The sequence below is a fragment of the Rhipicephalus sanguineus genome, chromosome 2 (genome assembly GCF_013339695.2).
Source record: "Rhipicephalus sanguineus isolate Rsan-2018 chromosome 2, BIME_Rsan_1.4, whole genome shotgun sequence".
Taxonomy (NCBI): domain Eukaryota; kingdom Metazoa; phylum Arthropoda; class Arachnida; order Ixodida; family Ixodidae; genus Rhipicephalus; species Rhipicephalus sanguineus.
Window position 1 is genome coordinate 19,587,895 of NC_051177.1, and position 27,841 is coordinate 19,615,735.

General features: G+C 44.8%; 2 protein-coding genes across 2 annotated transcripts in view; both read right to left on the reverse strand.

Moving 5' to 3' along the window:
* Positions 1–8,559, reverse strand: part of LOC119382491 (uncharacterized) — a 41,308-nt gene extending 32,749 nt beyond the window's left edge. The window contains exons 1-8 of the mRNA XM_037650201.2: positions 8,124–8,559; positions 7,907–8,054; positions 4,946–5,063; positions 4,376–4,441; positions 1,287–1,352; positions 999–1,183; positions 814–890; positions 627–700 (exon numbers count right to left, since the gene is read on the reverse strand). Of these exons, the coding sequence (XP_037506129.1) occupies positions 627–700; positions 814–890; positions 999–1,183; positions 1,287–1,352; positions 4,376–4,441; positions 4,946–5,063; positions 7,907–8,054; positions 8,124–8,436 (1,047 nt within the window). The 5' untranslated portion in view covers positions 8,437–8,559. The remainder of the gene's footprint in view (positions 1–626; positions 701–813; positions 891–998; positions 1,184–1,286; positions 1,353–4,375; positions 4,442–4,945; positions 5,064–7,906; positions 8,055–8,123) is intronic.
* Positions 8,560–19,069: 10,510 nt separating this feature from the next.
* LOC119382492 (AF4/FMR2 family member 4-like) overlaps positions 19,070–27,841 on the reverse strand; it is a 178,224-nt gene continuing 169,452 nt past the window's right edge. Inside the window, 4 exon segments of the mRNA XM_037650203.2 lie at positions 19,070–22,604; positions 25,774–26,143; positions 26,823–26,916; positions 27,635–27,709. Of these exon segments, the coding sequence (XP_037506131.1) occupies positions 22,468–22,604; positions 25,774–26,143; positions 26,823–26,916; positions 27,635–27,709 (676 nt within the window). The 3' untranslated portion in view covers positions 19,070–22,467.

Genomic DNA, 27,841 nt, shown 5'->3' on the forward strand with positions numbered 1-27,841 from the left:
TTGGTGTCTGTGACATTGGGATAAAGTCATGTGGCGACGTCATCATGTGATGATGATTTTTCGCACCACTCGTGTTGACGCTGCCGACACAAGACGCCGACACCAACGGTCAATTTTTTCATTTGATGAGGCATCTAACTTTCAACTTAAAGGCTTTCAACTTAAATATTTTACATATTGAGTTCACGTTATCAAAAATTGTAGATTTTGCATAGTACAGGGTATATCACTCAGATAATTTTCCTGTATGTGATGGCATTTTTCCAGTTTTTTTACCGCAAAATTTGGAGACTGCGAGGATACACAAGAAACACACACACTTGGGCATAAAGCGCGAACGGCGAATCGGTGCCAAATAGCCTTGAACCGGCGAGCTTCGTCGGAAAGCACGACACATGTGTTTTTCCTTCTCCACTAGCGGACTCTCACGACAGAGGGCGCGTCAGCGCTGTGCCCAATTCCGTGACATTATTGAGACACCCGAGCGAGCGCAGTTTCGCCTCCTCAAGAATTCTTGCTCCGGGACCTAGGGCATCAAGGTTAAGGCTCCAGCACATTTTGAAATAAAGGCACGAAATACTGTGTGTCATTAATTTCATGCAAAGCAAAGATCATCAAAATCTTACGAAAAATACTGAGCCACCACCGCAGCCAGATGGCACTCTGTTGACAAACAGTTTCTTTTTTGCGACAAGAACACCTGCAGCAATGAACCAGAGTTAATAGAAAATAGCACAAGGCACATATGAAAAAGAGGTCATAACAAAAGCCACAATGCAGTGTCACAATAAAAGTTGCAGTTGCATGGCTCACCAGGTGTTTCAGGACCACCTATAAACTTGTGGGGCGATATGAAAATGGCGTCCTTGTACGCCAGTCCCTGTTCAATGCTAGGAAAACCAATTTGTGCAGTCACAATATGTTTTCGATAATGAAAGAAATTTGCAGCGTGTAAGGTGATAACATTGCTAAAAAAGAAAGTAAATGCTAGACCTCACCCAGGAACAACTGGATTCATGTCAACATTTACATAAGGCGCCGCAGACGCATAATCCCAGAATGCAAGGGCGCCGTATCTATGTAGCAGAGCTGTGATTTCAATGTCATCCAACAAAATGCCAGTAATGTTGGATGCCGCTGTGAAACAGCCTATCATAAGTCTCTCCCTGTTTTCAGCATTTTCCTGTAATAAAAGGAAATAAATAAAAGCAAGAAAACAGACATTTCCAATATCACACATGTTGTGCTGCACCTTCTTTTTTTATTTCCATTACAGCCCCTCTTACCTTTAGCTTCTCTTCAAGAAATGAGACGTCTAATGTCCCCTCGAGAGTCTCAGGCACTCTCACAATCTAAATGAAAATGAAAAGATGTGTTGATAAATGTGTAGATCCCTAAAACCTGAAATGAACTGTATTTACTATTCTATTTCTCAAAACTGTTAAGCATACCCATCATCTAAGCTGTGCTAACCTTGCTGTGCACCCCTGCTGTGCATTTTCTGCTAGCATGCTTCACATGGGCGTCCGGAGGGGGGTGCAAGGGGGGGCAGCTGCCCCTCCCTGGAATTTCGGATAATATTTTTCTATGCGGTAGCAATGAGCTACACAGCTTGATTAGCACACTAGGTCCCGGCCTTCTCTATTTCCAACCAATTTCGCATGTTGTACACTATTGATTAATCTTGCAGGTCATGTCACGGCAGTGAAAAAAAGCTGTCAATGCTGGATCTCCCCCCCCTTTTGCACCCCCCTGCAATAAGTTCAGCGGACGCCCTTGATGCTTCACCCACTTTTTTTCGCACTTTTTCAATGCTACATGTGAAATAGAAGGTCATAGTCCAATACATTAGGCCAACCTCTAGGAATTCTTCTAAATAAGCTTTTCTCACCTGCACTTTTCTTTGCATCATATAACTTCTTGCTAGTGAAATTGTAATTATCTACCCCACTTACCACTTATATTCTCATGGAAAAATTTTCTTGGCAATGAAGGGAATGCTAGGGGGCCGGAGCTTCTGCACGAGTACTCCTATGCGAAGTAGTCTAGTTCGGCACATTTTGTATAGCTGTGGAAAGCATGGCTGTGGAAGCATGGATGGCTGCGCGGCATAAGCGTTACATACCATTTGCCTTGTCTGCTTAGACAACCATTTGTAGGTGAAGTTTGCCGCAACTTTCTAAGGTGAATAGGTGCAAGAGCCAGATGAGAGACACTCAACTGAAGACGCAGATGCTATTTAGCGTTTGAGATAAATTTAAAAGGTGTGACACTGTCACATGTGCAAAAACACGAAATGCGAACACGTAAAGTAAAACAAATATAAATATCTCCTCAGTGCGTGCTGCATCCTCCTTCAAACAGCTTCCTGTAGAAAATAGGTAGGGTTATTTTGCTATTTCTCACGAAGAAAACACTGACGCAACCAAGGGACTACGTTTATAAGTGGTAGAACTAGCAACAATTTGGCTCTGTAGCCTTCACTTCATTGCCGAGGAAAGTTGTCCACGAGTATAGCATACCCAATCCGAAGGATACGATCTAGATAAGCAGAAAGTAAGTCATCAAATTATTTAATAATGTGATACGAGCACGGAGTAAAAAATTTGGGGAGGGGCAAAGCATGTAGGGAGGGGTGTTTCAGCTCCACTAACGTGAAACCTGTGGAGGGGCAAAGCATGCAGTGTGCACTGGTGTTTCCCACAGCATAATCACTGCTAATGGGCAATGAGAGACAGAAGAGAGATTAGACACAGAGACCTGCACAGGCAATGAGAGACAGAAGAGAGATTAGACACAGAGACCTGCAGAGACCTGCAGAACGCAATAAAGATTCGCAGCGTGCACGCTGCGAATCTTTATTGTTCAACTATGCGCAAGAGAAATCTCCCACTGGCACTTCATTGCAGGTCAAGATCCAGTGCCTATACATACGCGGTGGCCAGTGAACAGTTATGCAGCGTGAGCAGTCGGTTTTTTTCAATCAAGAAACCCGCTATCAAACACTGGCTGCGTCGGCGTTGCCTCTCGTTGGCGAGGGCGCGTTCTTGTTCCTTGCGAGCTGGTAGTTCAGCGTTATCACAGAAAGAGCCTTTCCATAGTATATGCGTGCCATTCGCTCTCTCTCGCCTCACAGTGAGTGCTGAGGTGGTGGTGCCCTCTCTTGCACTCAAGCAAATGGACCGTCACGACAGCAGAAGACGATGCACAATGCACGACGACACATCGAGACCCTAAGGTGCTTCGCCCCTAAAAGTGTGCCAGTGCCTTGCAGCGAGGCAGAGTGACAAAGTGTGTGCGAAATGTATGAGGTGCAGGTGCTCATACTGCATATATTTGCAGTGTCAACTGCTAGGCTTTAATAGAATTTACCACTGGGCAAGTTAGTCAGCTTACACAGGTTCAACAAGCACACAAGTTCGGAAATTACTGCCTTGCATCTTCTTCGCAGTCCTGTCCAAAAGTGTGCACTTGTCAAGCCTGCCAGTCTGCAAGGCCGTTTAATTTCCTGTAACATGTCTATTTCACCACAGTGCGGTGGTGTATTTCTGGTCAACATTCATGCATTATTATCAAAGAACTGGGCAGCTGAGCTGCTGTCACTAGTGCTGAACAATCACAAGAGCGTCGCTTATTATTGAAAGTGTTCTCCAGGGCAGTTGATCTATCATGGATTGGTGTCAGGTCACACATAGTGCAAAAATATCAAGACATACAGTAAAGGCCCTTAATTTTTTTCTTTTTCTCTCTTCATTATGCCCCTGTAACGCATGACCAAAGGCATATGCAAGAGAGAGAAGGTCAGCTAAAACTTTCGAAGGTCTGCATGCTAGAACCCAGTGCCACTAAATCTAGTAAAAACTACCATGCTGCCTGTCTGCCCATCCACTGCATGCACAGGCAAGTGAGCCAATGCATGATTTATGTGGTGAGTGTGATGCGCTCGTTAACACAGAACAATATTAGCTGCTGCTTTATGTGCCAAAGCCATGCAATGCTTGCAAAAGGGTAACAGACCCAATATTAATTTTGGCTGCTCGAATAAGTTTAATTTGGACCTGAGTATAAGAGCACAACAATATTTGTTGCCCCCTGTATGTGGCCACAAAAACGAACCCATGACTGTTTGCTCAGAAGCAAGAATCAAAGCCCCCCGAAGCCCTGCCACATGAGTTACAGTGCCAACCGTAAAGATGCTCCAGCACAAATGCCAGTAGCACTGCTATTACTACCGGTGCCAGTAGTGGTCTCTTGCCATACAAAACATATTGCACGAATAGCAAGCAGGGCTAATGTTTTCCAAGAAACAGCTTAGATGGTTAAAGAGCAGACATAGAGAAGATGATGACCAATACATCACCAGCCTGTTACTTACTTTGGCTCCTACTTCCCTCCAAGGAAGGAGAAGAGAGTGATGTGCTAATGTGTCGACAAAAACTACCTGTAAAAAGGAGGACAGCATGCCTCTTGTCACATGACAGCATTTCAAAAATGAGGTTATTGTTACAGCACAGCTCCAAGTCAACTAAGCACTGAAATACAACACTGAACTGCAATAGTAACAGGAAAAACCAAATGACTCAATATTTACCTAAGCAACCACCACATAAAACCAACAGGTACTGAGGTCCAAGATGGTATACGATAAACATACTTTTAAGTAAAATGTCTGTTAGCAGCTGAGGAAAATTAAAATAGCACTTTGTCTTCACATTAAGAGGAAGAGCAAGAAAAGTGGAAGCAAATGAGTAGCTGGTAATTCTAGCAGAGCTCATTTCCTTTCCCACTTATTAAAGGGACAATGATGTACTGCTTACCAAATGTGTGAGATACATCTAGCATTAGAAATAATTTTCTCCAAACCCCTCTAGCAAAGGTCATTGAATGCATGCACCTTATGTGAGAAAACATTTAGAAAAGCATGAAAGTACAAAATAATGCTTACAGGTGGCACCGTAAGGGCCAAAGCTGAGATGAGCTTGTGTACAGTGCCAGTAGTGCCCGTGCCCACAAATAAGACAGAGTCGGCTTCACTCGCATTCACAGTGGCTCGTACAATGTCTCTGAGGTGGAAGAAAGTACAACAAACCAGGTGAATTGGTGCACATAAAAATTAAACAAAGCAATTCATACCATCATGCTGTGCCTTGATACCACATGTGTATGAGTACAGAAGAGGCAAAAACACTCTTGCCTAGTTGAGTGAATTATAAGGATGTGTGTTGGTATTGCGAATGCATAAGCCGTGATTTCACCATTGACAAGCATTGCTAGCGGCTAAACACAGCAATCCAATCTAAATAGGCCCTGCACAGCAGCAGCTGGCAAATTACTGTAGCTCGCTTAGAATACCTTGAGAAGTATCAACTTTCTACTTGATTACATTTATTATAATAAAATTTTAAAATTACAAGCGCATTCAAAAAAGTCAGGAGTAGGGGATGATGGAAGCTTGAAGTGAGGAAAAATTCGTGAACACGGGCTGTCACTGGCAGGCTTGTCTTCTTCAAGACTTTTCAGTAGAGTGACATGAGAAAAAAATACGCCTTGGGGCAAGCACATAAAGAGTGGTAGAATTGACCACTTAAGAGATGGGAACTAGAGCACTGCACGGGCCGGATTTAACGGCCCGTGCCCGGCCCGGGCCCGCTTTATGAAGCCCGATCCCAGCCCGGACCCGTGGTTCCAAGCGCAGGCCCGGCCCGGGCCCGGGCGTACGTGACCGAACCCAGCCCGAGCCCGGCCCGTGGTTCCAAGCCTGGGCCCGGCCCGGGCGTACTTGACCGTACCTAGAGTCACTGTATATGCTACCTTTAGGTAGCAGAGTTGCGCATAGGTCCGGCTAGCAACCACAGCTGTGCAGTGAAGTCGCACTTCGTTTTTGCAGGCGACATGCCTACCGTGTCGCCGATTAACCTGTCTGGCGTGTCGAAAACCGACGATAAACATTGGCTGTCGATGGCTAGTGTTAATTCAGCTCGCTGCAGCGGCGGCGTCGAGAAATAAACAAATTGGCCCAAGCGGCAGCTTCTCCGCCATGCATGGTTGCTAGCGGCGTTGGAAGACAGATGCGTAACTCTGCTACCTAAAGGTAGCATATACAGTGACTCTAACCGTACCCAGCCCGAGCCCGACCCGGGCCCGACGTTCCAAGCCCGGGCCCGGCCCGGGCGCTATTACTAAACTAATCCAGGGCGCGCTTGTTCATGACCAGACCCGACCCGGGCCCGCTAAACAATATTAGTTGTTGATGATGATTATTAATGATGCCGTGCGCTTTGTAGCGGGCGATCGGACGGAAAATCCGGTGTGTACATGCATCGAAATGTTGCTTTGCCTGCGGTGGTAGCTCAGCGGTTAATCTGTTTCGTTGTTAAGTCCTAGGACGCGGGTGCGATTCCCGCGGCCACGGCGACCGCAATTTGATGGGGGCGAAATGCAAAAACACCCGTATATATACTTATCTTTAGGTGCACGTCCAAGGGTCCCAGGTGCCCGGGTCCAAGGGCTTCAAGCCGTCACCTGACGCCATCATCATCGACGGAGAGTGGGACGGGACAGGGGTTAATCCCCTCTTCCCCACGCCTCGCCCGGACTTTTAATAAAGTTTATTCACTCACTCACTCAGCTGTTTTTCTATTTTTATTGCTAAGCTTTAATAAGAGCCAGCTCTTTGCACGTGTCACTTCAGCTTGGCACAGTATACCATAGACCATGCAATGCGTAACGTTCGCGTGTGCTCGAAGGCCCGACTTACCGAGTCCGGCCCGGCCCGCAGCCTCAAGCCCGGGCCCGGCCCGGCCCGCAGCCTCAAGCCCGGGCCCGGCCCAGGCCCACAGCTTCAAGCCCGGGCCCGGCCCGGGCCCACACTCTCACGCCCAAGCCCTGCCCGGGCCCGCCGAAAAACGCTTCAGACGGCCCGGCCCGCAGGCCGGGCCCGGGCTTTTGGGCCGGCCCAGGCCCGTGCAGTGCTCTAATGGGAACTCGTGTCTAATACATCCGTATTGAAAGGCTTGGTTTGTTGCCAGTCGCCAGCAATGCCTTCTTTGTGTGGCAAATCATGCAATGCTTAATATTTCCTTCAGGTGTACCTCCTTACAGGGCAAGATTCACAGTGTAGTGATTGAGGTTAAACCTGAACCGAAATGCAGTTGGTTGCGAATATCACATGAAACACTGCTTACACATTCATGGCCTGGAAATGAAAAGTCAATCTGATGAGGCATGGTATCCATCAAAGAATGGAACATTCAATGTGTGTTGCTTTTATTTATCACTGATTTCAGTGCTTCCAAATGAAAGTGCTTTAACTCAAGCTGACCTTTCAACATGCCAGTATTCGCAAGTGCTCCGTACAACTACTGGTATATAATTCTCATTGCCATTTTCAGTAGTGCTAAGCTGCGTGAACTAGACTCAGTTGTTAAGGTTGCTCACTGAGGTTTTCATTTTATTGTGTATCAGAAGCTACAAAAGGATGCTTATTAAACCAAAGCAGCTATGCTGCACTTGTGGGTAATTATAAAGTGAGTAACAATAAATTGTAATCAACACTCGAACGTGTAATATTACATCAAAAGGGCAATTATGCGATGTGTGATAAATGCAAGATGTGGACGATCTTATGCGTAGAATAAAGAGGTTTCCTGTGCAAAGAGTGTATTAATTACAAGGTATCAAGTTGCTGAGCTGACCAACGCGAATAATGAGGCTATAAACGCTGAAGCGATTTTAAAAGAAGTATCTGATTACAACGAGGCAGGTACGAAGGCACTGCGCAGGCTTGAAAATATAAACATTACATAACATAACTTCACAGCCAATACCATACTATTACAAAGTACCACCATTTAATCCACATGTATGCAATCTTATTCGCTGAAAACGAACACCGTATTAACCTTACCTTGCTTCGTGTCTGAACATCGTAGTCTGAAGGGCTGTAACAGATGTGGTGGTGTGCGTGTTGCCATACATAGGCAACACTTCACTGCGAATGAAATCTTCGATGAAAGTGAGTGACCTCCCTGACGCTGTGTGGTCGCAGTACACAACTGAAAAGATAACCAGTAAACGGCAAGCGGTGAGATGAATACGCGTTTTATTTGAGTCGACAAGCTTACCTTTTCGACGACCGTAAGGGCCCAGAAAAGTAGCGTCCTTTCCGATGACGTTAGAATTGATGTACTCCATGAACTGCTCGTCGCCGACCAGCTTTTTTGTCTTAACATTTTTACTAAATGATTCTACAGCGTAGGCATCAGAGAGATCATAAAATTTCCTGTGAGCGTTACTCTTGATACCGCACTCCTCCGCGGCCGGTTCCACTTGGTTTGCCATGTTATTACAGAGCTGCGACAGAAACGTCGCTCGCAACGCTGCCCGCTGTGCAATACGTGGTATGATATCTAAGAGCTCCTTCCCTATAATCGACATACAGAACACAAATCATTAAAAGTCCACACTGATCGGTCTTGGCGTTAGAAAATGCAAGCTGTAATACCATAGATAAAGAACCAATTGAAATGCGATTGCATGTCACTGTGCAGCAGACGCAACGCACATGGCCGTGTTGACGACTGATGTTAATGGCGAAAGCGATGCTGGCAATGTCGAGAGCATAAAAAATGGCATCAGATGATATACTCACTTCTGTAGTTTATCACACGAGAATCGTATTTATTTCCTTTTTGATGCACTTTACCTAGCTTTACACAACGCGGGGGCGGCGCCAGAGGGGGGTATTGACTCAATACCCCCCCCCCCCCCCCATTTTCTGCCTGCCCTCCCTTTGCCCCCCCCCCCCCCCAGAGCAAGCATAGTAAAAACACAATGCACAATGCATATGTTACCAGCCTCCCTAACCCCACTGAAGGAACTCACTTCGCTCACTTGTCGTGGGTGCCCCCCCCCCCTTAGCAAAAAAATCCTGGCGCCACCCCTGACACAACGGTTACCTGGAACATGGTGTAATACCAATTCCAAGAAAAGATCTTCAGAAGGACGTCTTGCTGGGCGAGTTGGTAATATACCATTATTAAACGTAGCGTAAAACAACACAAACAAAGTAAAGTGTGTGTATGTTGTATACTTCAGTTGATAGACTATAGTCTATCAACTGAAATATGTGTATGTTGCCATATATGTATGTATCAACTGAAGCGCTGTGTATGTTGCCACTTTACTTTGCCTGTGTTGTTTTGCGCTACGTTTAATAAAAGAAAAGATCGTCTTCTACGAGGCAGGCTTGTAGCTGGAGCTCCGAGTATACTGCCCATTCTTAATATCATGGTACTTTCGCTGGTACCGGGGCGGTTACTTTCTGAGATTATTCAATTTATTGCGAAATACAGAACAAAAGGACACGAAGCACAAGCGAAGGAACAAACACAGTGGACAGCGCTCGTCCTGGGAGTTCCTTCACTTGTTCTTAGTCTCCTTTCACGCTATTTTCCCCAATTACAGATGTATGACCAACTATTCCAACGAACTACACTTCTGCATTTGTTATACGAATTGCGATTAAGTGGGTCGGTGCGTTTTGTTATGTCGCTTTGCTTAAGCCGTACTTACCGAAAAGTCCGTCGAGGGAAACGACCATGCAATTCTAAACTTTATTTACCCGTCAGAACCAGGGACGGCACCAGGTTTTTACTGGGGAGCACCCATGACAGGCGAGTTCCTCATGAAGAGAATGGGATGCAGGGAGCTTTGACTATGCATGCTCTTTGAGGTAGTGGAAAGGAGGGAGGGCATGGCAAAAATTAAGGGGGGAGCGGCCCCCTGAGCCCCCCGCCTCCCCCCCCCCTCCATCGGCGCTAGCCCCTGGAAGAACGTTTAATTCAATTTTATTTGAAAAAATTAAGGCAGCTAGAAGTTCAGGGGAAGATGGAAGCTTGAAGTAATGAAAAATCGTCAAGCAGGGCTTTTGCCTTGAAGAATACAAGACCACAAGCAGTCTTTTTTCACGGCGCATGCGCCCTTCCCCTGGCGGGAAAGTTGCGAAACGCCTCTTGAATCTCGGAGGCTATCGTTCTGGCGATTGTTAAAACGGCTGAGGGCAGCACAGGAAAAGGAAAAACGCGCGTGGATTCTTGAAATGTTGCCGCTAGCAACACCCCTTCAAGGACTTTTCATCCCGTCAGAACAATGCCACACACACAAAAGAGTAATTAAGGTAATAAAAAAAAAAAAGAAATTCGCTTTAAGAGCAAAACTATTTTTCTCGTATTAGTAAACTACTCTTTCACGATACCAAAAACACCACGCTTGCTGCGAGAAGACGCTTAGCAAGCGAGAAATCGCGAAAAAAAGAAAATGTGGGTGGCGACGCCACCTTGGAAGTTTTTGCACCACTCGCCGTGACGTCACAAGTTTTGACGGCGCCTGCTAGGGCCTGCGCAGTTCCTAAACGGTACAAATGAAGTACACTGTACTCTGAGGGGGCCATAGAGTTAAAATACCAAGTTTGAGGAAATTTTGTTCAGTCAATGGCGCCAAAATACGATGAATAAACTTTGAAATCCGTAACATCACGCGTGGAGGTTATGGCGCGAAATTTAAAACTGAAACTTTGAACTTCGTTTTCTCCTTTATTAATAGACCTATGATGGTGAAATTAACGACATTATAGTTCTGAAAGTACAATTTATCAATCTAAACCAATTCATTGTTTCTATTTAGTGTCCCTTTAAGATATGCGATTGACTGGCTGTATTCATGCACCTTGGAGACACCAGCAATAATATTCGACCAGGAATGCCACTGCATGGAGTCAGCGCTTCGACAATGTTTTGGCAAGCTAATTCTTTGTTAGATGATTTATTACCGCTTAACCTGGCAGCTTCGATGAACTTTGCGACATGAAATTAGTCCTAAGAAAATCTTTTGGCAAATCATGCACAGCTGGAAGTTTACTTGCATTTTCAGTCCAATGAGCCTGCACACAGCTGATCAATCAGCAAGAACAGTACTGTGCACAATTAATGAAGATGCTAGCAGCAGAAGACTCAATTACATTGCAGAGCTGTATGAGTAATGCGCATCCATAAGAAGCATGAGGAAATTGTTATAGGAAGACATAGGGTTCCACAGAAAATGCATATGGGAAGAATGTATAGTAGTATATAGTTGAATAATGACACAAATTCACGACTTACTGAGAATGTCGATCAGGGCTCGAACCCTCAACCTTCTGAGCGTGTCCAAACAAACGAAGGAAGAAATAAAACGTTGCTGGTGGTAATCAATTTGAATCTGTGACCTCATTCATGCTCAGAAGCTTTATACCACTGAACTAAACACGCTTTTTTTTGCTTTACTGCAATTGTTTGTATATATTATGTTATATATTATGTTATAAGTGCGTCACGATATAAGCTTATGGAGTACTACAATGAATTGTTTCTGTCAGTCCTACTGTAGAGACGCTACTTTAAAATTTCTTGGGCACTGTAAAGGACTTTTACTCTCAGCAACCGCCTTGGTGCACTGGCGCATACTCCTTTGTTTGCTGAATTTCAAGAAATTTGTACTCGTGCACCCGAAAATAGATTCGTATGGGCAGTGCACGTAGGCTTGCAGTAAAATCCCTACCATATGGGTGCACTATAAGCAGTAAAGACCAGTTTATACAAATAAGTCAAACAACAATCTATCTTCATTACCTATTGGCAGAAATCTTTAACAATATGGACCTGATGGAAAATGACTTTTCATGGTCCTTTGAACTACAACCTAAAGATAGATTCCTTCCCAGCGATTTAAAAAAACATGGCTCTGTAGTTTTTGGCAATGTACATGACCCCCAACATCAGAAGAAACTATGATCCTCTTGAAATGTTTTGGCAGGCAATGTACCTGTGTGAAGTTTGAAAAGGACTTCCATATACATATCTGAAGGGGGGGGGGGAATAAACTTCATTGAATGAATGCTTCAAATGTGTAATCATACCCACTCCCATTTGCTTACACCTATAATTAAAGGTGGGGGGGTAATAACCTTTAGTGAAACCAAATGTGGGACGTGGGAATAGGGGATTCAACTGATAAAACCCCTGGTGCCCTCTTGGAAGCAGTGAAAGAACTAATGCATTGAAGTGATAAAAACCAGTCAGCACGTGTTTTGCCACGTCACGAATTTAGGTGCTGCGTTGGCATGGTTGTCCGTAGCAAAAAGTATGGGGCGGCCTCACATTGTGAGAACACCCGAGGAGCAGCAAGCCTATGAGGAATGGCAATGAGAGCAAAGACAGGAGCGCACCCGTCAGCTCTGCTGGTCGCCCAAATTTGCATATTTGAATGGTCTTGAGTTTTTTCACTTCAGAACAGGATTTGTTCTTTTATTAACCCTACATTTTTCATTGCATCACCAAACAGTCTTGTGAATAGTTCATCTTTTGATTTTTAAAATTGACATTACACTGCACAGTACTCGTGTTTCAAGTGCGCTTTGTGTCTATATATACATTGTTTTTTGCTGCATATAGGGTATTGTTGACTGTGCATACTACATTTGTTTCCAAGTTGCAAATCACGTTTATTTACATAGCTGTTGCCTCTGTTCATGGAACTTTATTTCCTATTTACTGTTTTGTTATTTCTATTTATATGTACCCACTCCTGCTCAGGCCCAAGTAGAGCCTGCAGTGTTTGTAAATATATTAAAAAAAAAAAGAGGTTGATGTACTGCCATACTCATTTATGTCATGAACCAGCAACAACCTATACCACCATCCTGTCTATCAGTGCTGTCTGTGATGTCACTAACTTCATAAAGGTTGCCAACAACTACTTACATTATGTACTCACTACTCCTCTCTGTGATGCCTCTGGGATTTGAGAGTATGCAAAAAAAAACTATGCCTGTTATTAATACTACCCCATATGGGCCTTGAAATTTCCATGTGGCATCGTCTTCTTGTGTTACACATTCTTCTGTGATAATGATCGAGCTTCCACACTTCGCTGCATTCGCTCAAAGCCTTTGAAAGATGGGTGCAAGGCCCACCACTGGAGATGCGGGTGCTGCGATCGTTGTGACATGCAGTGTTGGATCACGTGATCTCATGTTCCTCCGGCAAAGGGAAGCGGACGGTTGGATGCATTGCTTTTAATAGAGATTTCTGGCATTTTCTCCCTTGAACAGTGTTGTTTTGCTCTCACTTTATGTCTGTGAACACCTAGAGAGGGCACAATCTGGGAAAGAGTAGCCAAAGTTGTCAGCAGCAGGGTACTTTATAGTACTTCTCCCTGTGAGCCTAACGTGAGCTTTCACTTTCACCGTTACCCTGCTTTGCAGGAGCGTGATACCGCTATCACCTTACATTCCTTTATTGTTATTTCCAGCTCACGGGGCAATTTGCTTATAGAGGATGTCTGCAGAATGAGTCCATGCGCTACAGGCAACAACGTGGCTAGCTTCAAACAGGTACCTTCTATAACTGTTCGGGTTTCACGTCCCAAAACCATGATATGATTATGAGGGACGCCGTAGTGGAGGGCTCCAGAAATTTCGGCCACCTCCATGGGGTACTTGGGCCTCAAGCGTTGATTTACCTTCTAACAGCAGCCGCGAAATGTCATACTGCTTATCAATGAAGTTATAAATGCTGGACATTGGTATTTTCACTGAAACAGAAAATTGTCACCACGGCTTGGGCGTACAAAGTGGGCATACAAAGATGTGGGCGACCAACCTAGTTAGAATTGGTTCGTGCTTATAAAGCGCGAAAAAAACAACAACCAAAAAACACCACGGGGATGAAAAACTCATACACACAGGACAAGCACTTGTCATGTGTGTGCATCTGCTTCGTCCCCTTGTTTTTCGCGCTCCATAAGCATAAAATTGTCATTAGACCGCAGTAAGCAATCCTTTGCAGCATGCTAGTGCATTCAAATGCACAAAGTAATACAGCCGGCTGGCACACGGTGCATTTGTGGCGTTTTTTTTTTCTAAAAGAGCCAAATGCACTTTAACTGAAACTGAGAAAAGCGCACTTTTCAGCTACTGCCAATATGGTTGGGCCTGCTCCAACATTTTTTTGCCAGTGTGTTCTTGTCCCCTAAATAAGTCAAATCTATATAGCCCACTATCGTCGGTATTCAGGAGTAAAGTTTGTATTTGACTCTTATAGATTGGAACATTTCATTTGGGCTTGAATTAGCTCATAAAAGAAGTCTAAAATTATTCGAATGTACAGTATAGCAATATTTTGCAATAAAATTAACATCATCCTTGTGCTTCTGTTGGTGCCATCCTCCGTCGCATGCGTGTAATGGCAACGACCAGACTTGAAGAGCGAGTGGTCCTTCCTGGCAAAAGGCGCACTATTTTGGATTGTCGGCAGCCTAGGCGTCTGCTGAAGGGCTTGAAAAGTGCTCCAGCTCTTCTTCTTCTTCTTCGGAGCTCGTTTTATGCCGTACCAAACGGTAACTTCTTCTTCATCAAGGAATAGATCGGTTCCCAATATCTTTATTCTAAAAAGACAGGGCGTGCAAACACGGACACAAGAGGGAAGTCGGGACACCACAAACGCCAATGAATACTTACCAACTAGCTCAGCTCTCTGTTATTCTAAACCAATATCTTCATTTTATATATCTTTATTTCAAACATATCGTCCTCGAGCGAAAGAAGGACATGATACTGCAGCGCTAAACTCAAAAAGAAACAGCTAAATAGCGCAAACTGTCTTTCGTCCCTGAAGTTTGCGCTATTTAGTTGTTCAAATGGAGTACCAACTAGCCCAAACACGCACCTTGCCAAAAAGAAACGCTGAGGCAAAAGGAAGTGGGAAAGTCGGCCTCTTACTCTTTATATTAGAGTTTTGCCCAACAACATCATGTCCATCAGTATGTGCCAAATCGACCTAGAAAAACTAATTGTGGAACGTACACACAATAGCAAAGCAACGCGGACACAAATGAAACAGATTGGATGAGACCATGTTGGTTGTTTTGGTCACGATTGTTGACGCAGTGCTGATTTAATGAATGTCGCTCAGTTTGATTGAAACAGATGTAGCATTTGGCTCATTTTTATTAGAAACTGCCTTTTTGAGTACACATTACAATCAGGAATGGCCCCGTTTTGATTCCAACTGTTTTAGAAGGTAAAGGTACTTTGGCGCGCTTTACGCTCCCGTGAAATTTAGCCCAGTTTCGGTTAGTGCATTTGGCTCTTTTTGAAAAAAAAAAAACACCACATTTACTATCGCAATCGAGCATTATCAGGACTGTATTTTTCGATCACGATTGGCCCCTTTGTGCAAACTGCAGAACTGAGCAAATCGTCCAAAATTTTCATTGCGATGTGGCTCGATGACGATCGAAAATGCACCATGTGACAACCGTAGAAAATTCGTGCAATAAGGGGCAATTGATAAACATTAACCCTTTCACTGCCAATCCCAAGATAACTCAGGCGACGACACATGCACAATCCCTGCCAATCCCGAGTATACTCGTTTTGCCTTTTTAAATCACTCCCTGCCACTTGCGAGACAACTCTTGCAAAAAAAATAATAATCCGGTGTCCCAGTGTCTATGGAGAGAACATATAAATGAATATAACTTGTAGGGCAATTTTTGACGATAGATGGACCGCATGCTTGAACGTCAGCGTCGGCTCGCGTCTCTTTGCCAGCGATTCAGTAGCGCAGCCATGGCGAGTCAGCGCGCCACGTGTGCGCGCTGTTTGACAGAAGAAATTCAGGAGTACTTTACTAACTCGGACTCCGAATAAAATGGATAATCACTGTCGCAGCAACTCTTGAATGAATGAGTAATTATTGAATAATTTGCTATGTATTAAAATTTAATTATTTTATTTAATTATTTCATTGCTTGTATTGAATGCTACTTTTATTTTGATGAGATAATCCACTTCAAAAGTGTTTATATGTCCTCAACTGCATCCTCCTGCATTGCTAACGGAAAATTGCCGCACAACGTGCAGGAAAAAAAAATGCGGCATGGAGTGTGCATCAGTGCCAAAAAAAAAAACCCGGCAGTGAAAGGGTTAAGAAGCGACAGACAAACCAGTGCTCATGTAAAATGTTATCTAGCTACATCTCTGAATGAGGCGCACGCATGCATATAGCTCTCCTGCGTTTGCCTCCAATATTTTGAGCAAGGTTGTGGCTGCATCCAGCTCTAAGCATGTTGGGTTGCTTCCCGTAAAGCGGAGAAATCTTTTGCATCATGCTTTAGAAGGCTATGAGTACTAAAGAAGAGTGTAAATTTGCTCATGCCATTTCTTTCTCCTGTCAACCACTACCTGTCTTTAGACGTGAACCTATAATGAATGAAGTTATACGGTGGTCCCGTTGGACGCATTTCTTGCAGCAAAAAATAAATTTCTTTGCCTCAAGCACATGCTGAAGCCTATTAGATGCTTAATTTCAATTCGACACAGGTTCTTTACCTTTTACGAAAGCAGCACGCACTCGGCCCCCGTGGCTTCCATATATCAGTGGCTGTAGTAGACGACGCCGGCAGTCAAGGTGGTGTCTAAGTCCTTTTGAGGAAAGTAATATTTTTTCGCAGCAGTTATCTCACATTTGCCACAGCAGTATTTTGCTGATTTCGTCAAACTGAAGTACAACAATAATAATAAAACAGGAGACGCGAAAGCGGCTGTGGGCTGAGTGGTAGGGGGCTGGCGGAGCAGTCCAACCTTGCATGTCACACGGACGCTTCCGCATGGCAGCGCCACGGTATGTCCTCGCACCCAATACTGCATGTATGGTAAAGTGCAAGCTTGGGCAAGTAGGTACAACTATGTACTTGGGGTCTAAAACAGAGCAATAACTTGGAGACCAGTGGAACAACAGCCACACTAGCCTAAGTCCCCCTTGCTGTTGTTGCGAATGCACTTTGAAAAAATATGGTGATGGGTACATGGCTTCCAAGGTATGTATTGATGGCCCATTTATGCTCTTTAGCTACACAAATGAGGCCAAAATTTCGCTAGCACTTTCTTGAATACTTGAGCAACACAAAATTTGAAGAAACTATAAACACATGTATTAGCATCTAACTGATTGCAATTATTTTCCAGTATGTTTTGTTCCATCTGTAATGTCATCATCAACAAAAGCCTGCTGCAAGTACGTGGCCTCTCCCATGTTTTTAACATTATGCCGGGGTCCACCAAGACTTTAGCGACATATTTCCGTCACGAATATGACAGTGATAAAATGGACGCTAACGGATGAGAAAGAAAAATGTGCAAGAAAAAGCTCCCCTGGCGGAAATTGAACCTACGAACCTTTGGTCCACGATGATAAGCGCCCCGTGCTCTACGCACTAAGCAATCCACCTTTTTCACGACGACCCGGCGCATGCGCTCTCCCCCAGCAGATAAGTCGCGAAACATCTCATCTCGGACGCCTTGCTTCTGGCAGTACCGGTTCTCCCGGCCCCTACCAATACGGCAGAGGGCAGCATAGGAACATGAAAGAGGCGGATTGAGGCAGATGCACGACATTCCACAAACGCGCCTTACATCACTCACACATTATCTCTCTCGCATGGTACTCTCTGTTGGCGGGGTTAGGCGAGGCGGGACGGTGCCGCTGTCTGTGAGCACTGAAGGGAAGTAATGCGGCATAACACTTAGTGTCGATAGAGAACGCTTCGGCGACGACCCAGTTAAAGCATGGCCTCCGAGATTGCGTGCTGGTGCGCAATGTCGCAGGCTATGGTTACATCATTTCGATACCAGCGAAAAACACTGGCCACGTTAGCATCGGGGAGCCACCGTAGATGCAGTTAGTACGTTCTTTGCCTTCCGCTTCGTGTTACGTGGTGTTAGCGCATGACGGCTCGTTGCCAGATTAGTGAAACTTCCACATGTGCCCGACGGTGTTTTGCCGCCGACGGCTTCGAGTGTGATAGCATCGACTGAAAATCAGGAGTTGTTCCTTGTACGAATACAACCGATGAGTGAAGCTCCTTAGAAATGGGACACAAACGACTATGTACGTTTTGAAACTGTTTATTTGCACCGTGCGCCGAACGCCGTGTGCGCCAAACGGCGCGCATGCGGTGTTTCATTGTCTTTTTGCGCCAGCACCGCATCTATGCTGAAGGGAGCTTCGACGGCGACGGCGGAGTGCTAGCCTAAGGAGCTTCGCTCCTAATAAAACTGCTGCAATAAGCGCTGCAGAAAGGCAACGACGTCAACGGCCGACGGCCTTGGTGGAATGAGACAGAGGCCAGTGGGACGTGGAACGCCTACACACGTTCGCAGCTCAAGCTACAAACCTCTGCCTCCCGTGTTGCTGAAGTGCCGTGTGGTAGTGTATGCATGAGCCCAGGCGTAGGTTACCCTATTATTGCTCGGGAGCACACACCGTGCCATTTCTCTCCTTAATTGACGACGCTTTAAAGAATTGCATATTGAGTACCAGTGTTTATTACGTGCTTGTTGATGTCATCTTTGCGCTGGACTCACGATACGATGTGTCCTGGTATATGTTAAAACCTTCAGCTCCCACCACGGTTAAATCATGATCATGGGCGTCAGTTGTTGCGATGTGCCACTAGGTGTCAACGTGGGTGTGTCCACGTCAAATGGTGCTGTAGCTGCCAAACACCAATAGAGATTGTACAAGCTCTCATATATCACTACACAATAAGCACTACTTCTGTGAAGACATGTTTCACTTTCGTGTTGCATATACCGATTCCTATGACCTATGATCAGTCATGTTTTTTTTTAATTAAGCCGGTCCTGTGTTTGCTGCAGACAGGTTATCCCTGGAAACTTCTTAACCTCATCTACCTTCCCAACTTTCTGCTTTCCCCACTTGCCTTCTCTTGGAATCCAGTCTGTTGCTCTTAACGACCAGCGGTTATCTTGGCTTATCCTTACATGCCCATTTCTTCTTGATTTCGGCCATGATGTTATTAACATTCGGTAGTGTATGTGCAAACAAACAAAAGTGTTCAGATGCCCCCTTTCCCAAGCTAACGCTTTTAAACAGTGTGTTTAAGCACAGTTACAGGCCCAGGTCCTGTCAGCACAGGCACAGGCAACCAAGAAAACAAGCAGGCACAATACCTTTCAAATGCATATATTTTATAGCTTTTGTAAGAAAGCAAATACATCCTTTTCATCTCATTTCTCTCCGAAAAAACCATGACTCCACTACTCGTGGCTCAAGGAGGCATATGAATATTTGCACACTCCTCTAACGTGGAAAAATATTTACATGTATGTACAGCATTGATAACACAAAGGTAACAAAAGAAACATTCTCTGGAGATATATATATATTTATAGGTATTTATATAGTTTAGATATACATGTATATGTATACGGGTGATGTGGAGAAGGGAAGGGCTGGGCAAAAGGGGAGGGTAACAAAGCTACACCTCAGGGGTTGTCTTTAACAAAAGTTCCCAGGCAAGGAAGATAATTAGAAATGTGTCAATCAAAAGACTGCCACCACAATACGTCATGAACTTCAAGAATGCAGTTGAACAAGTGCAACCACAACTGCACTTCTTTTTTTTTTTTCAAGGAGGGAAACATGTCCAGGCAAAGCACCGGTCATGCTGAACATGTGCACGAAGAATGCCCAGCCTTTAGAGGGTGAGGAAAAGAAATGTGCATACACACGCGAGTGAAATTAGCCGGGTTGGATCTAGTAGCCTTTGGAAGAAACTCATGGCTTAGAGGCAAAACTCAATGCAGCCTGCAACACATGCGCTTTTAAAGGATATAAGCAACTGCTCTACTTGACCCCACTCGCCTCCGACCCCTCTACCCTACACCCCACCCCTTCCAACCGACCAGAAAAACGATCAAGCATGAAAAGTCGCCCATATCATCTACAGGCCAGTAAAAAAATAGCAAAAGCACACTTGCATATCAAGCTGCTCACCACTTGTTAAATATCGCTCAACCTTCGACAGCTGTTGCTACTATATATTATTAAATTTACAACTGCATCTGTTCTGTTGGCTGTTTCTGTAAATAAAATGTGAGGCAGGAGGAGAGGCCAGCTACAGCCAGTAGTCTACGACTTGAGAACAGTTGTCTCGGGGGAGGAGGGAGTGTTCCCATGGTTCAAGCAATGCATCTTTTCAATGCACCGCAGTGCTGAAACCAGGCTCCCCTGCACAGAGAGCAGATTCGAAAAAGCTTTCTGTAAAATTGCTACCATCAAGTAAAGTGCCTTAGTCGTGGCAGAAGACAAGGAAAAGGCAAGTCGCCAAGTACCAGCATCAACAGCACGGAGCGACAGTAAAAAATAAAAAATCCTCACACTTGTAGCACAGACATTTTTTTTTTTTTTTGCATTGTTGTCTGTCCTGGTTCCTCCCTCCTGCACAAGGTACATTATGGCACTTCCAAGAAAAAAAGAAATAAAAATACTGTGATCTTAAAGCACTTTGTCACTGCAGCAAAGTTGCAGTATAGCTGCTGAAGTGTCTGCTTCCATCCCTCACTCAGCTGTGGGCACAAGTTCAGCTGGCTGCAAGGTGTGAAAAGACAAAGGCATTTCCAAGGCAGGCTCTCATCACTGTTACTACAAGGTCCATGACAGATGACGGAAGCCAACTTTCTGACTTGCATAGGCTTGCAAACCCCGGAGAAGTGCCTCACACTGATTTGGCGATTCCCTCCGGAACCCCAAGCAGCCCCCGTCCCAAGAAAAGAAAGCAAAAAAGAACAGTGCAAGTGCATTAAAAGCAGATAAAAACAAGCCCTAAGACAGAAGAAAATAATACAAAAAAATGGCACAGCAGCCCAAGAGAGGAATAATCGATTATGTTTCATCTGATAAAATATTTATTATTTTCTTTCCCGTTTTAATGTGCAAGAAAATACGGTACGAGTGTTACGGCTAAATAAAAGAATTCCCAGGCCAGCTATCAAAATTTTGCTCGGCTTTCTGTTAGATAAACTGCATGAAGAACTGGTCATATGCTGCACAGAAGGGGTGGGAGAAATAAATAAAGGCAAGTAAAGCTACGAACAAGCAGTTGCTAATTAAAAAAAGAAGAGAGGGAGAAACGACTTTGTGCTTTGTTGCCAGTGCAGTTGCACGAGAGCATAAAAAGGAAATTCATGTATATAAATATATATATATATATATATATGTTGTGTGTATACATATAACTCTCCCTGCGATCGCATTCCCAGCCCTTGGCCAAGTCCCTGATCTGCTCGCTGTGTTCCACACAAAATCACCAGAGAGCCATGTTTCGTGTAGACAGTAATTCACATGGGCCCCCACTTTGCACAGGCATCCCCAACGCGCGTTATTTACAACGGGGATATGAAAACAAGAAGAAAAAGAATTGAAAACAAAAGTTCCACGAGAAATGAACAGAGAGGGAAATCTTGCCTTGCCCTATGTTCGGCCCATTGACACTTTGCACATTCTTGAAACACAACACTTTTAGAGCAGTCTGGAGGACGCTCTGGAACAGACTCAAGGAGTCAGAGGCCATGCTGGACACAACTGCCTGCCTGCCTGCCTTGGGGTGCTGAGCACATTTCATCTGCTCAGAGTTAGGTTAAAAGAAAAATGGCGCCACCTTAATCACAGAAGAGTCTCCAACGCCTTTCCCAAGTTTCTTTAAAAGATCAGGGAGGGGATGACGGAACGATTAGCATCCCACATTTCCAACAAAACCGGAGAACTGTGTGCACAGGGGAGAAGGGCATAGAAATGAAGAAGTCGCATAGGTGGATGGGCGCTTTGATGACACTTTACAATTCCTTGCACAGACAAAGGCCTCTTCGAGTCCCAACATGGCGGAAGCCAAGCTGGGGTTTGCATCGTGACAATGATTTTTGTACAGTCCTTATAAACAAAGAGCGGCGCTGCATCCCGGGGCTTTCCTCCCCATGCGTTCCTGCACTATCACCCGTGGTTGTCTGCTGCTTCTGTGCATGTGACACTCGATTCCCTAGCGCTTCGCCTCTCTTTCCTTGCATCGCAGCACACACGACTAAGTAACAGCACAGAGAGGAACAACAAACAGTGCTTGCCTCATCGCCTGCTTATGTACACTTTCACCTTACACTCCTTTCCTCTCAGCCTCCTTCACCTGTCTTTCCACACACCCACTTTTTATGTACACAAACGTCAACCACAACAACAATGGTTATGGGCAGCAACAAGAACAAACAGCTCTCAGAACAGGCTCTAAAACAAAGAGAAAAAAAAATACAGAGAAAAGTGAGGGTGTCGCATTGAGAAACAGTTGTGAAGAAGCCCTAATTAAAAGAACAACAACGAGGGGGAAGAAAAAAAAGGCGAACAAAACACGTCGTGTGTATGTGTACATATTGCAGCACAAAAGCACTGGGTGAAGGAGAAATGCCTCTGCGGGGTCACCCGTGACGGCCACAGTTCACAAAAGCCGTGCCTCGTGCGGCATCGAGCTCACGGTGCTGGTGGTGGCAACGCAGGCGACGACAGCAGGGGACAGCCCCCATCACGTGGTGTCCATGGAACAGGTGGTGAACCGCTGCCGTAGTCGGCACACACCTTCCTGAATGTACTTCACTAGCTCTGAGCACGAGCTGTGCAGGGTCAGTTTGCCACAGTCCCGGTCAAGCTCCTCGAAAAACTCTGTTGAAAAAAAAAAAAAGGAAGGAAGACATACACATTGGTGAGAGACTACAAACGTTACGAGTGCAATAACTATAGTCAGCCTTATTTCATGCCCACTGTAGGACAAGGGCACTCTTTCCTGCAATTTACAATTAACTGTCACACATCAGTCAGTGTTGTACCTTGGCTCCTCATTTCATCATACCACCATTACGCAATACAAAGTTTGAACGCTTCGCTACAGGTGGTTAATTTCTCTTTCATGAGAAGAACACATCTGTCTATCATGAAGCTTCTCAGTTATCTCTAAAGAAGTTCTGATTTAGCGATAAAGTTGCGCAGAAAGTTTCTTTAACTGCTTCGTGAACATACAATGCCCATGGAATGAAACATGACAGGAAAACTTCAAGGGGCGACACTGCGTTTGAAAAGATTTTTAAAATTCTTTATCGATTTAGATGAAACTCTTAAGTTTATGTATATCGTGGGTTCATTTCAAATACGTCATTATTTTTTCTAGTACAATATGTAGTTCTTAAAATATCATCCATTCCATGAACCATTTTGGGAGCTATAGTTTGCCTAGACTGAGACACTTACAATGTAAGTAAACATACCAGACTAATCTCAAATGAGAATTGAATGCAAGAAAATGAAAGTGGATGTTCTAAAGCAAGGTGTGAGAGCGGGCTAGTTGGTATTCCATAATACTAAAACTTTAGCGCAAAAAGAGCACGGCGGTTCTTCGTTTCTTTGTCCGCCGTGCTCTTTTTGCGCTAAAGTTTTAGTATTATGGATGTTCTAAACCCATTTGAACACAAGTTCAATAGTATGATGAACATTCGTTATTGAAATCCCAGCTTGACATAGAGTCGCTTGCAAATGTTCAACATATCATAACATATCACAGTCTGTATGTTATCAGGCGTTCCCATTTTATTTCATGTTTACCTAGTGTAATGGTCAGATCAAAGAACAGCACAGTTGGGGTCACGTGAAACTATATGGTACTATACTACACCAGCCATCAAGAAACAATCACATCTGCTCTAAGGTGCCCTTAAAGGGGTACCGACACCTTTCTTTGAAGGTGAGTTTACTCTGCCATACAAATCTCCTGTATGCAGAGATGGCTCTGAGCAAGTGTGAAGCTCAGCAAATGCTGATACTGTATTTTAATTTGATATTAAAGTCAATTCTTCCATGGCGCAGACATCAGGCTACAGTACAAATTCCGGTGACTTCATGCAGCAGTCTGGCTCGTCGTGATGACGTTAAGTACCAAAACTTCCAAGACGGCCGCTTGTGCGTCATCAAAACTTCCAAAATAGCCACTTGTGTGTCACCAACAGAGCCACGGTGCGGAGCAGCCGTGGAAACATCACTGTATATCGTGCGAGCACGTGACGAGAAGCTCATACCGTGTTGAGACGTCAGGGTACAGCAGGAACCGAAACTAGCTTTTAAAAGTATACTGTAATTACTTTTTCAGGGTGCACACGCGCTTATCACAACCTTTTCTAGGCTCTTGAGGGCTTGAGTTTGAGTTTGAGTTTATCAAACTCAAACTCAAAGGCTCTTGAGGGCTTGACCTTTCATTTGACGCAAAAAAGTGACAACTGAAAATATTCGTGTGAGTACCTCTTTAAAGGGACATGAAAGCAGCTGCAATTGTTGGCACAGTTACACCTGCCTAGAACGAGCCTCCATACAACGAATTCCTCAATATTACAAAGTTTTTGTATTCCCCACTGTTACTCCATAGAAGCACATGTATTTGCGACCTCTATTTAACAAAGTGGCGGCGGGAGACACCCTTGATATAACAAATTTTCGCCGCCAACTACCTAGAGATTTTGCCCCAAATTTTGTCATTTGGGCACAAGCAGGAGCCACATGCATCTTCTGTGGTTGCCCCGCCGCTGACGGAGCGCAAAGCGGCGGTGGCGCGCATGGTGCACTCAAAGCCCCAAAGACTGCCATGCGACAGCGAACACTCGTTTGTGCGTGCGGGCGTGCGACCCTCGAGCTGACATTCTTGCTGCCCCCCCCCTCAAACCTCATCCAGCCACTCGCGGGTGCTGCCACGCTGGCTTTCTTAAAATAACAAAGGCTTTTGTGTTGCCTGCGCCACTCTTCGGTTGTTGCGGAAGTCTCTGAAGTGCACTTTATTAATGTGACACCAGGCGATGCCACTAAAAAGAAAAAAAATTCTTTCTCCGTGTAGTTACGCTTTGAATTCGCGCTGCGTATGTGGGGCCACACCGCATATGGAGAGCGCTTTTCCGAATATTCCGCGGTATCCGTGTCGTTCACTTTTAGTTTTCGATGCCAAGCGCACGTGGTTTCACAGCGCACGCAGGGAGCAGCCCCTGACAACATGCCGCTTTGTGTTTTTTTTGTGGAGGACTGCGCTGTCCTTAATTAGGCGCTGGTGGAACTGTCTGAGACAACAACAGATCTTCGGAGGTCGAACCATCACGCACTTTGTCGTCTTGTGTCGCGCCGCGGGCTCACTAAACCGTGGCCTCCGCGCTTAGCTCCGGCAACGTGACAGCGTGTTTCCGGAGCAGCGTTGTATTGATGTCCTACAATCGTCCAGTATTGCCATCCGTCATGAACAAGCAATAGAGCAAAATAACACAGCCTTTTCCCTCCTAAATAAATGTTTTGGGTGAGATCTGCCTTCAGTTCTTCTTTTGTCTAATTTGTGCATTTAGTTTTCGAATTTTCGTGCTGAAACTGCATATAATGAAAACCTGTTAGAAACAAATTTTTTGGGAAGTTGTCAATTTCGTTATATCCAGGTTTAACTGCAGTACTGCATTCGCACAGAAAGTAAGTCTTTGGTGAAGGACAACTTTTTTGAAAAATTTACACACAAATGAGATTCTGATGAAAGTAGTAGCAGAAATCTGATCACTTAGCATATTACGTGTGAATTGAGGAGCATCTCCTAGAAATGACGACATCCAAAACAATGTATTTATGTGCTGAAAACTGCTTAAACAATAAACGATTGTAAAGGAAGTGTAGTGAATTTAGATTGCAGTCCTTGCAATACCCCAAAAATCCACAGAAAAAGCAATTATGTACTAAATTAAAGCCAAATCCCTGTACAACTACAAGATTCCAGCAGTGGATGAACAAATGTAGTAGTAGTTGCGTGAACTTTGATAATACACACCTCTAGAGTGTGAGCGGCTGGTGAGAGAGTCGGCCTGCTCCCACATGTCGTGGCAACGGTACAGGCACGTCAGGTTCGCCAATTGGCGCTGCAGCATCAGGTACTGGGACTGCGGTAGGGCTACTGCTCCCGGTGGGGGCGCTGCCGCTGCTGGGGCTATGGCTGGCACCACAGTGGCCGCTGTTGGCTGTTGTCGGCTTCCCCCGTGGCCGTTGCTGGCCAGCTCACAGCTGCTGTAGCCGCTGCTCTGGGAGCCCACACTACCCGCAGGTGAAGGCGTGGGCGAATGCGGAGACGGCTGGCACGGGGACCGCTGCAGGCGAACGCCTGCTGGAGCCAGGGGCGGCGAGGCAAGCTTGCCCAATGGGCACTGCAAAGCAGAGCACAGATCTTGTATTAGCAAGCAGGGAACATTCAGCAAAGTGCTACAACATGGCCAAGAAGAAACATCTAGTCAAACAGATCGTTACTTTCTCAGTAACTATTCAACCATCAAATGCGTTTAAAAAAAAACAGGCAATGGCTGGACCAGCAAATGCTGTAGGTTGATTTACGGGCTCCTGGAATGCCACCATGCCATCTCTCAGAAAGAATGATAAAGCTAAACAGATTAAATGACCATATTACGGACCAAATATGCAATCTAAAATAAGTTTTTTATGTTGTGATATGACATCCTACCACATACTAGATATTTTTTTTTTAATATTTTAATTCCAAGCCAAAGGTAGAGATATTATGCAAAGGCAATTTTGTAGTATACGAGTCTGTACAAAGAGGAAGCAAGTACCGTATTTTCTCGCGTATAAGCCACACCCTCCACAAGTATGCACAGAAATGTTTTTGAAAATGATCCCCCTTATTGCCGCAAAGCAAGCTTCCTTGCATAGTTGTGAAGCACACCGTGAATCCGCCTTTGCAGACATGAATTTGCGTTATTCGTCTCGACTTTAGCTCCAAATTTCTAAAAAAAAAAAAAAATGAGTGGGTTATAAACATCAAAATACGGTAACCATAAAAAAACCAAGCATGCCAGACTTGGCCCTCACCTTCTGGAACTCGGTCAGGGCGCGCATGTTCTCACGGACATCGTTCTTGTGCAACTCGTAGAGCTTTTTGTACAATAAAGATTGACACCGTAGGCTGTAAAGAAAGAACACATGAGTAGATTAAGGAGAGAGTAAATCACAGTATCGTTACAGATGTTTACAGAGATAAGTTATGACAAGTATCAACACCTAAACAGGTCAACGTCATCAATACTATTGGGCTTGTGAGAAAGGCTTGAACTAAACTGATATCTGGAAGGAAAACCAGATGTGGCATGTGCAAAACCATGTGTATAAGCTGTGCAGTTAAAGCACGAAACCTAAGTTTGATTCCAGCAGCAAGTGCTGCGTTTCAATGAAGGCAAAATGTAATAACATCCATGTGCTGCATATTGTCAGCGCACATCAAGAAACCCTTTTTGGTTAAAATTATACAGAGCCCTCTCCTACAGTGTCCCTCACAGGTAGAGTCACTTTTCGGCGTTGAACTGCGCCATAAACCAAAACCACTCCTGAGACGCACGCAATAATGCATACATTTAGCTTGGATTGTAGCACTGAAAAGATGGACTGTTCAGTTGTAGGCGGAAACTGCACAACATGCTGCAGTAAAGGGTGCATTCCCGCAATGCCACCCCGACGCGCTGCAGATAGGCGTGACTCGCACCAAACCAAACATGGCATGCTCCCACACTTCAGGAGAGGATGAGAAGCACCGCTTCCAAGCCACGTTGCACAATACTCAAACTAAGAGTGGATGACCCTGGGCATAGTGGGAGAGCAACAAAATAGGCAAAAGTGTAGGTACACACCTAAGCACGGCAAGTTTGTTGTCAATGCTGCCATAAGCATCATTCTGGAGCTTCTGAAATTTTGATGAAATGTACCTGCAAAGAAAAAACAACAGTAGATTAGTTAACACTGATTGTTGAATGAGCATCACACAATACGAGCCATGTGTTCGCACGTCATTACATCCACTAGGACAAGTTCACAACGGGCTCAAAAGACCCCCTTAC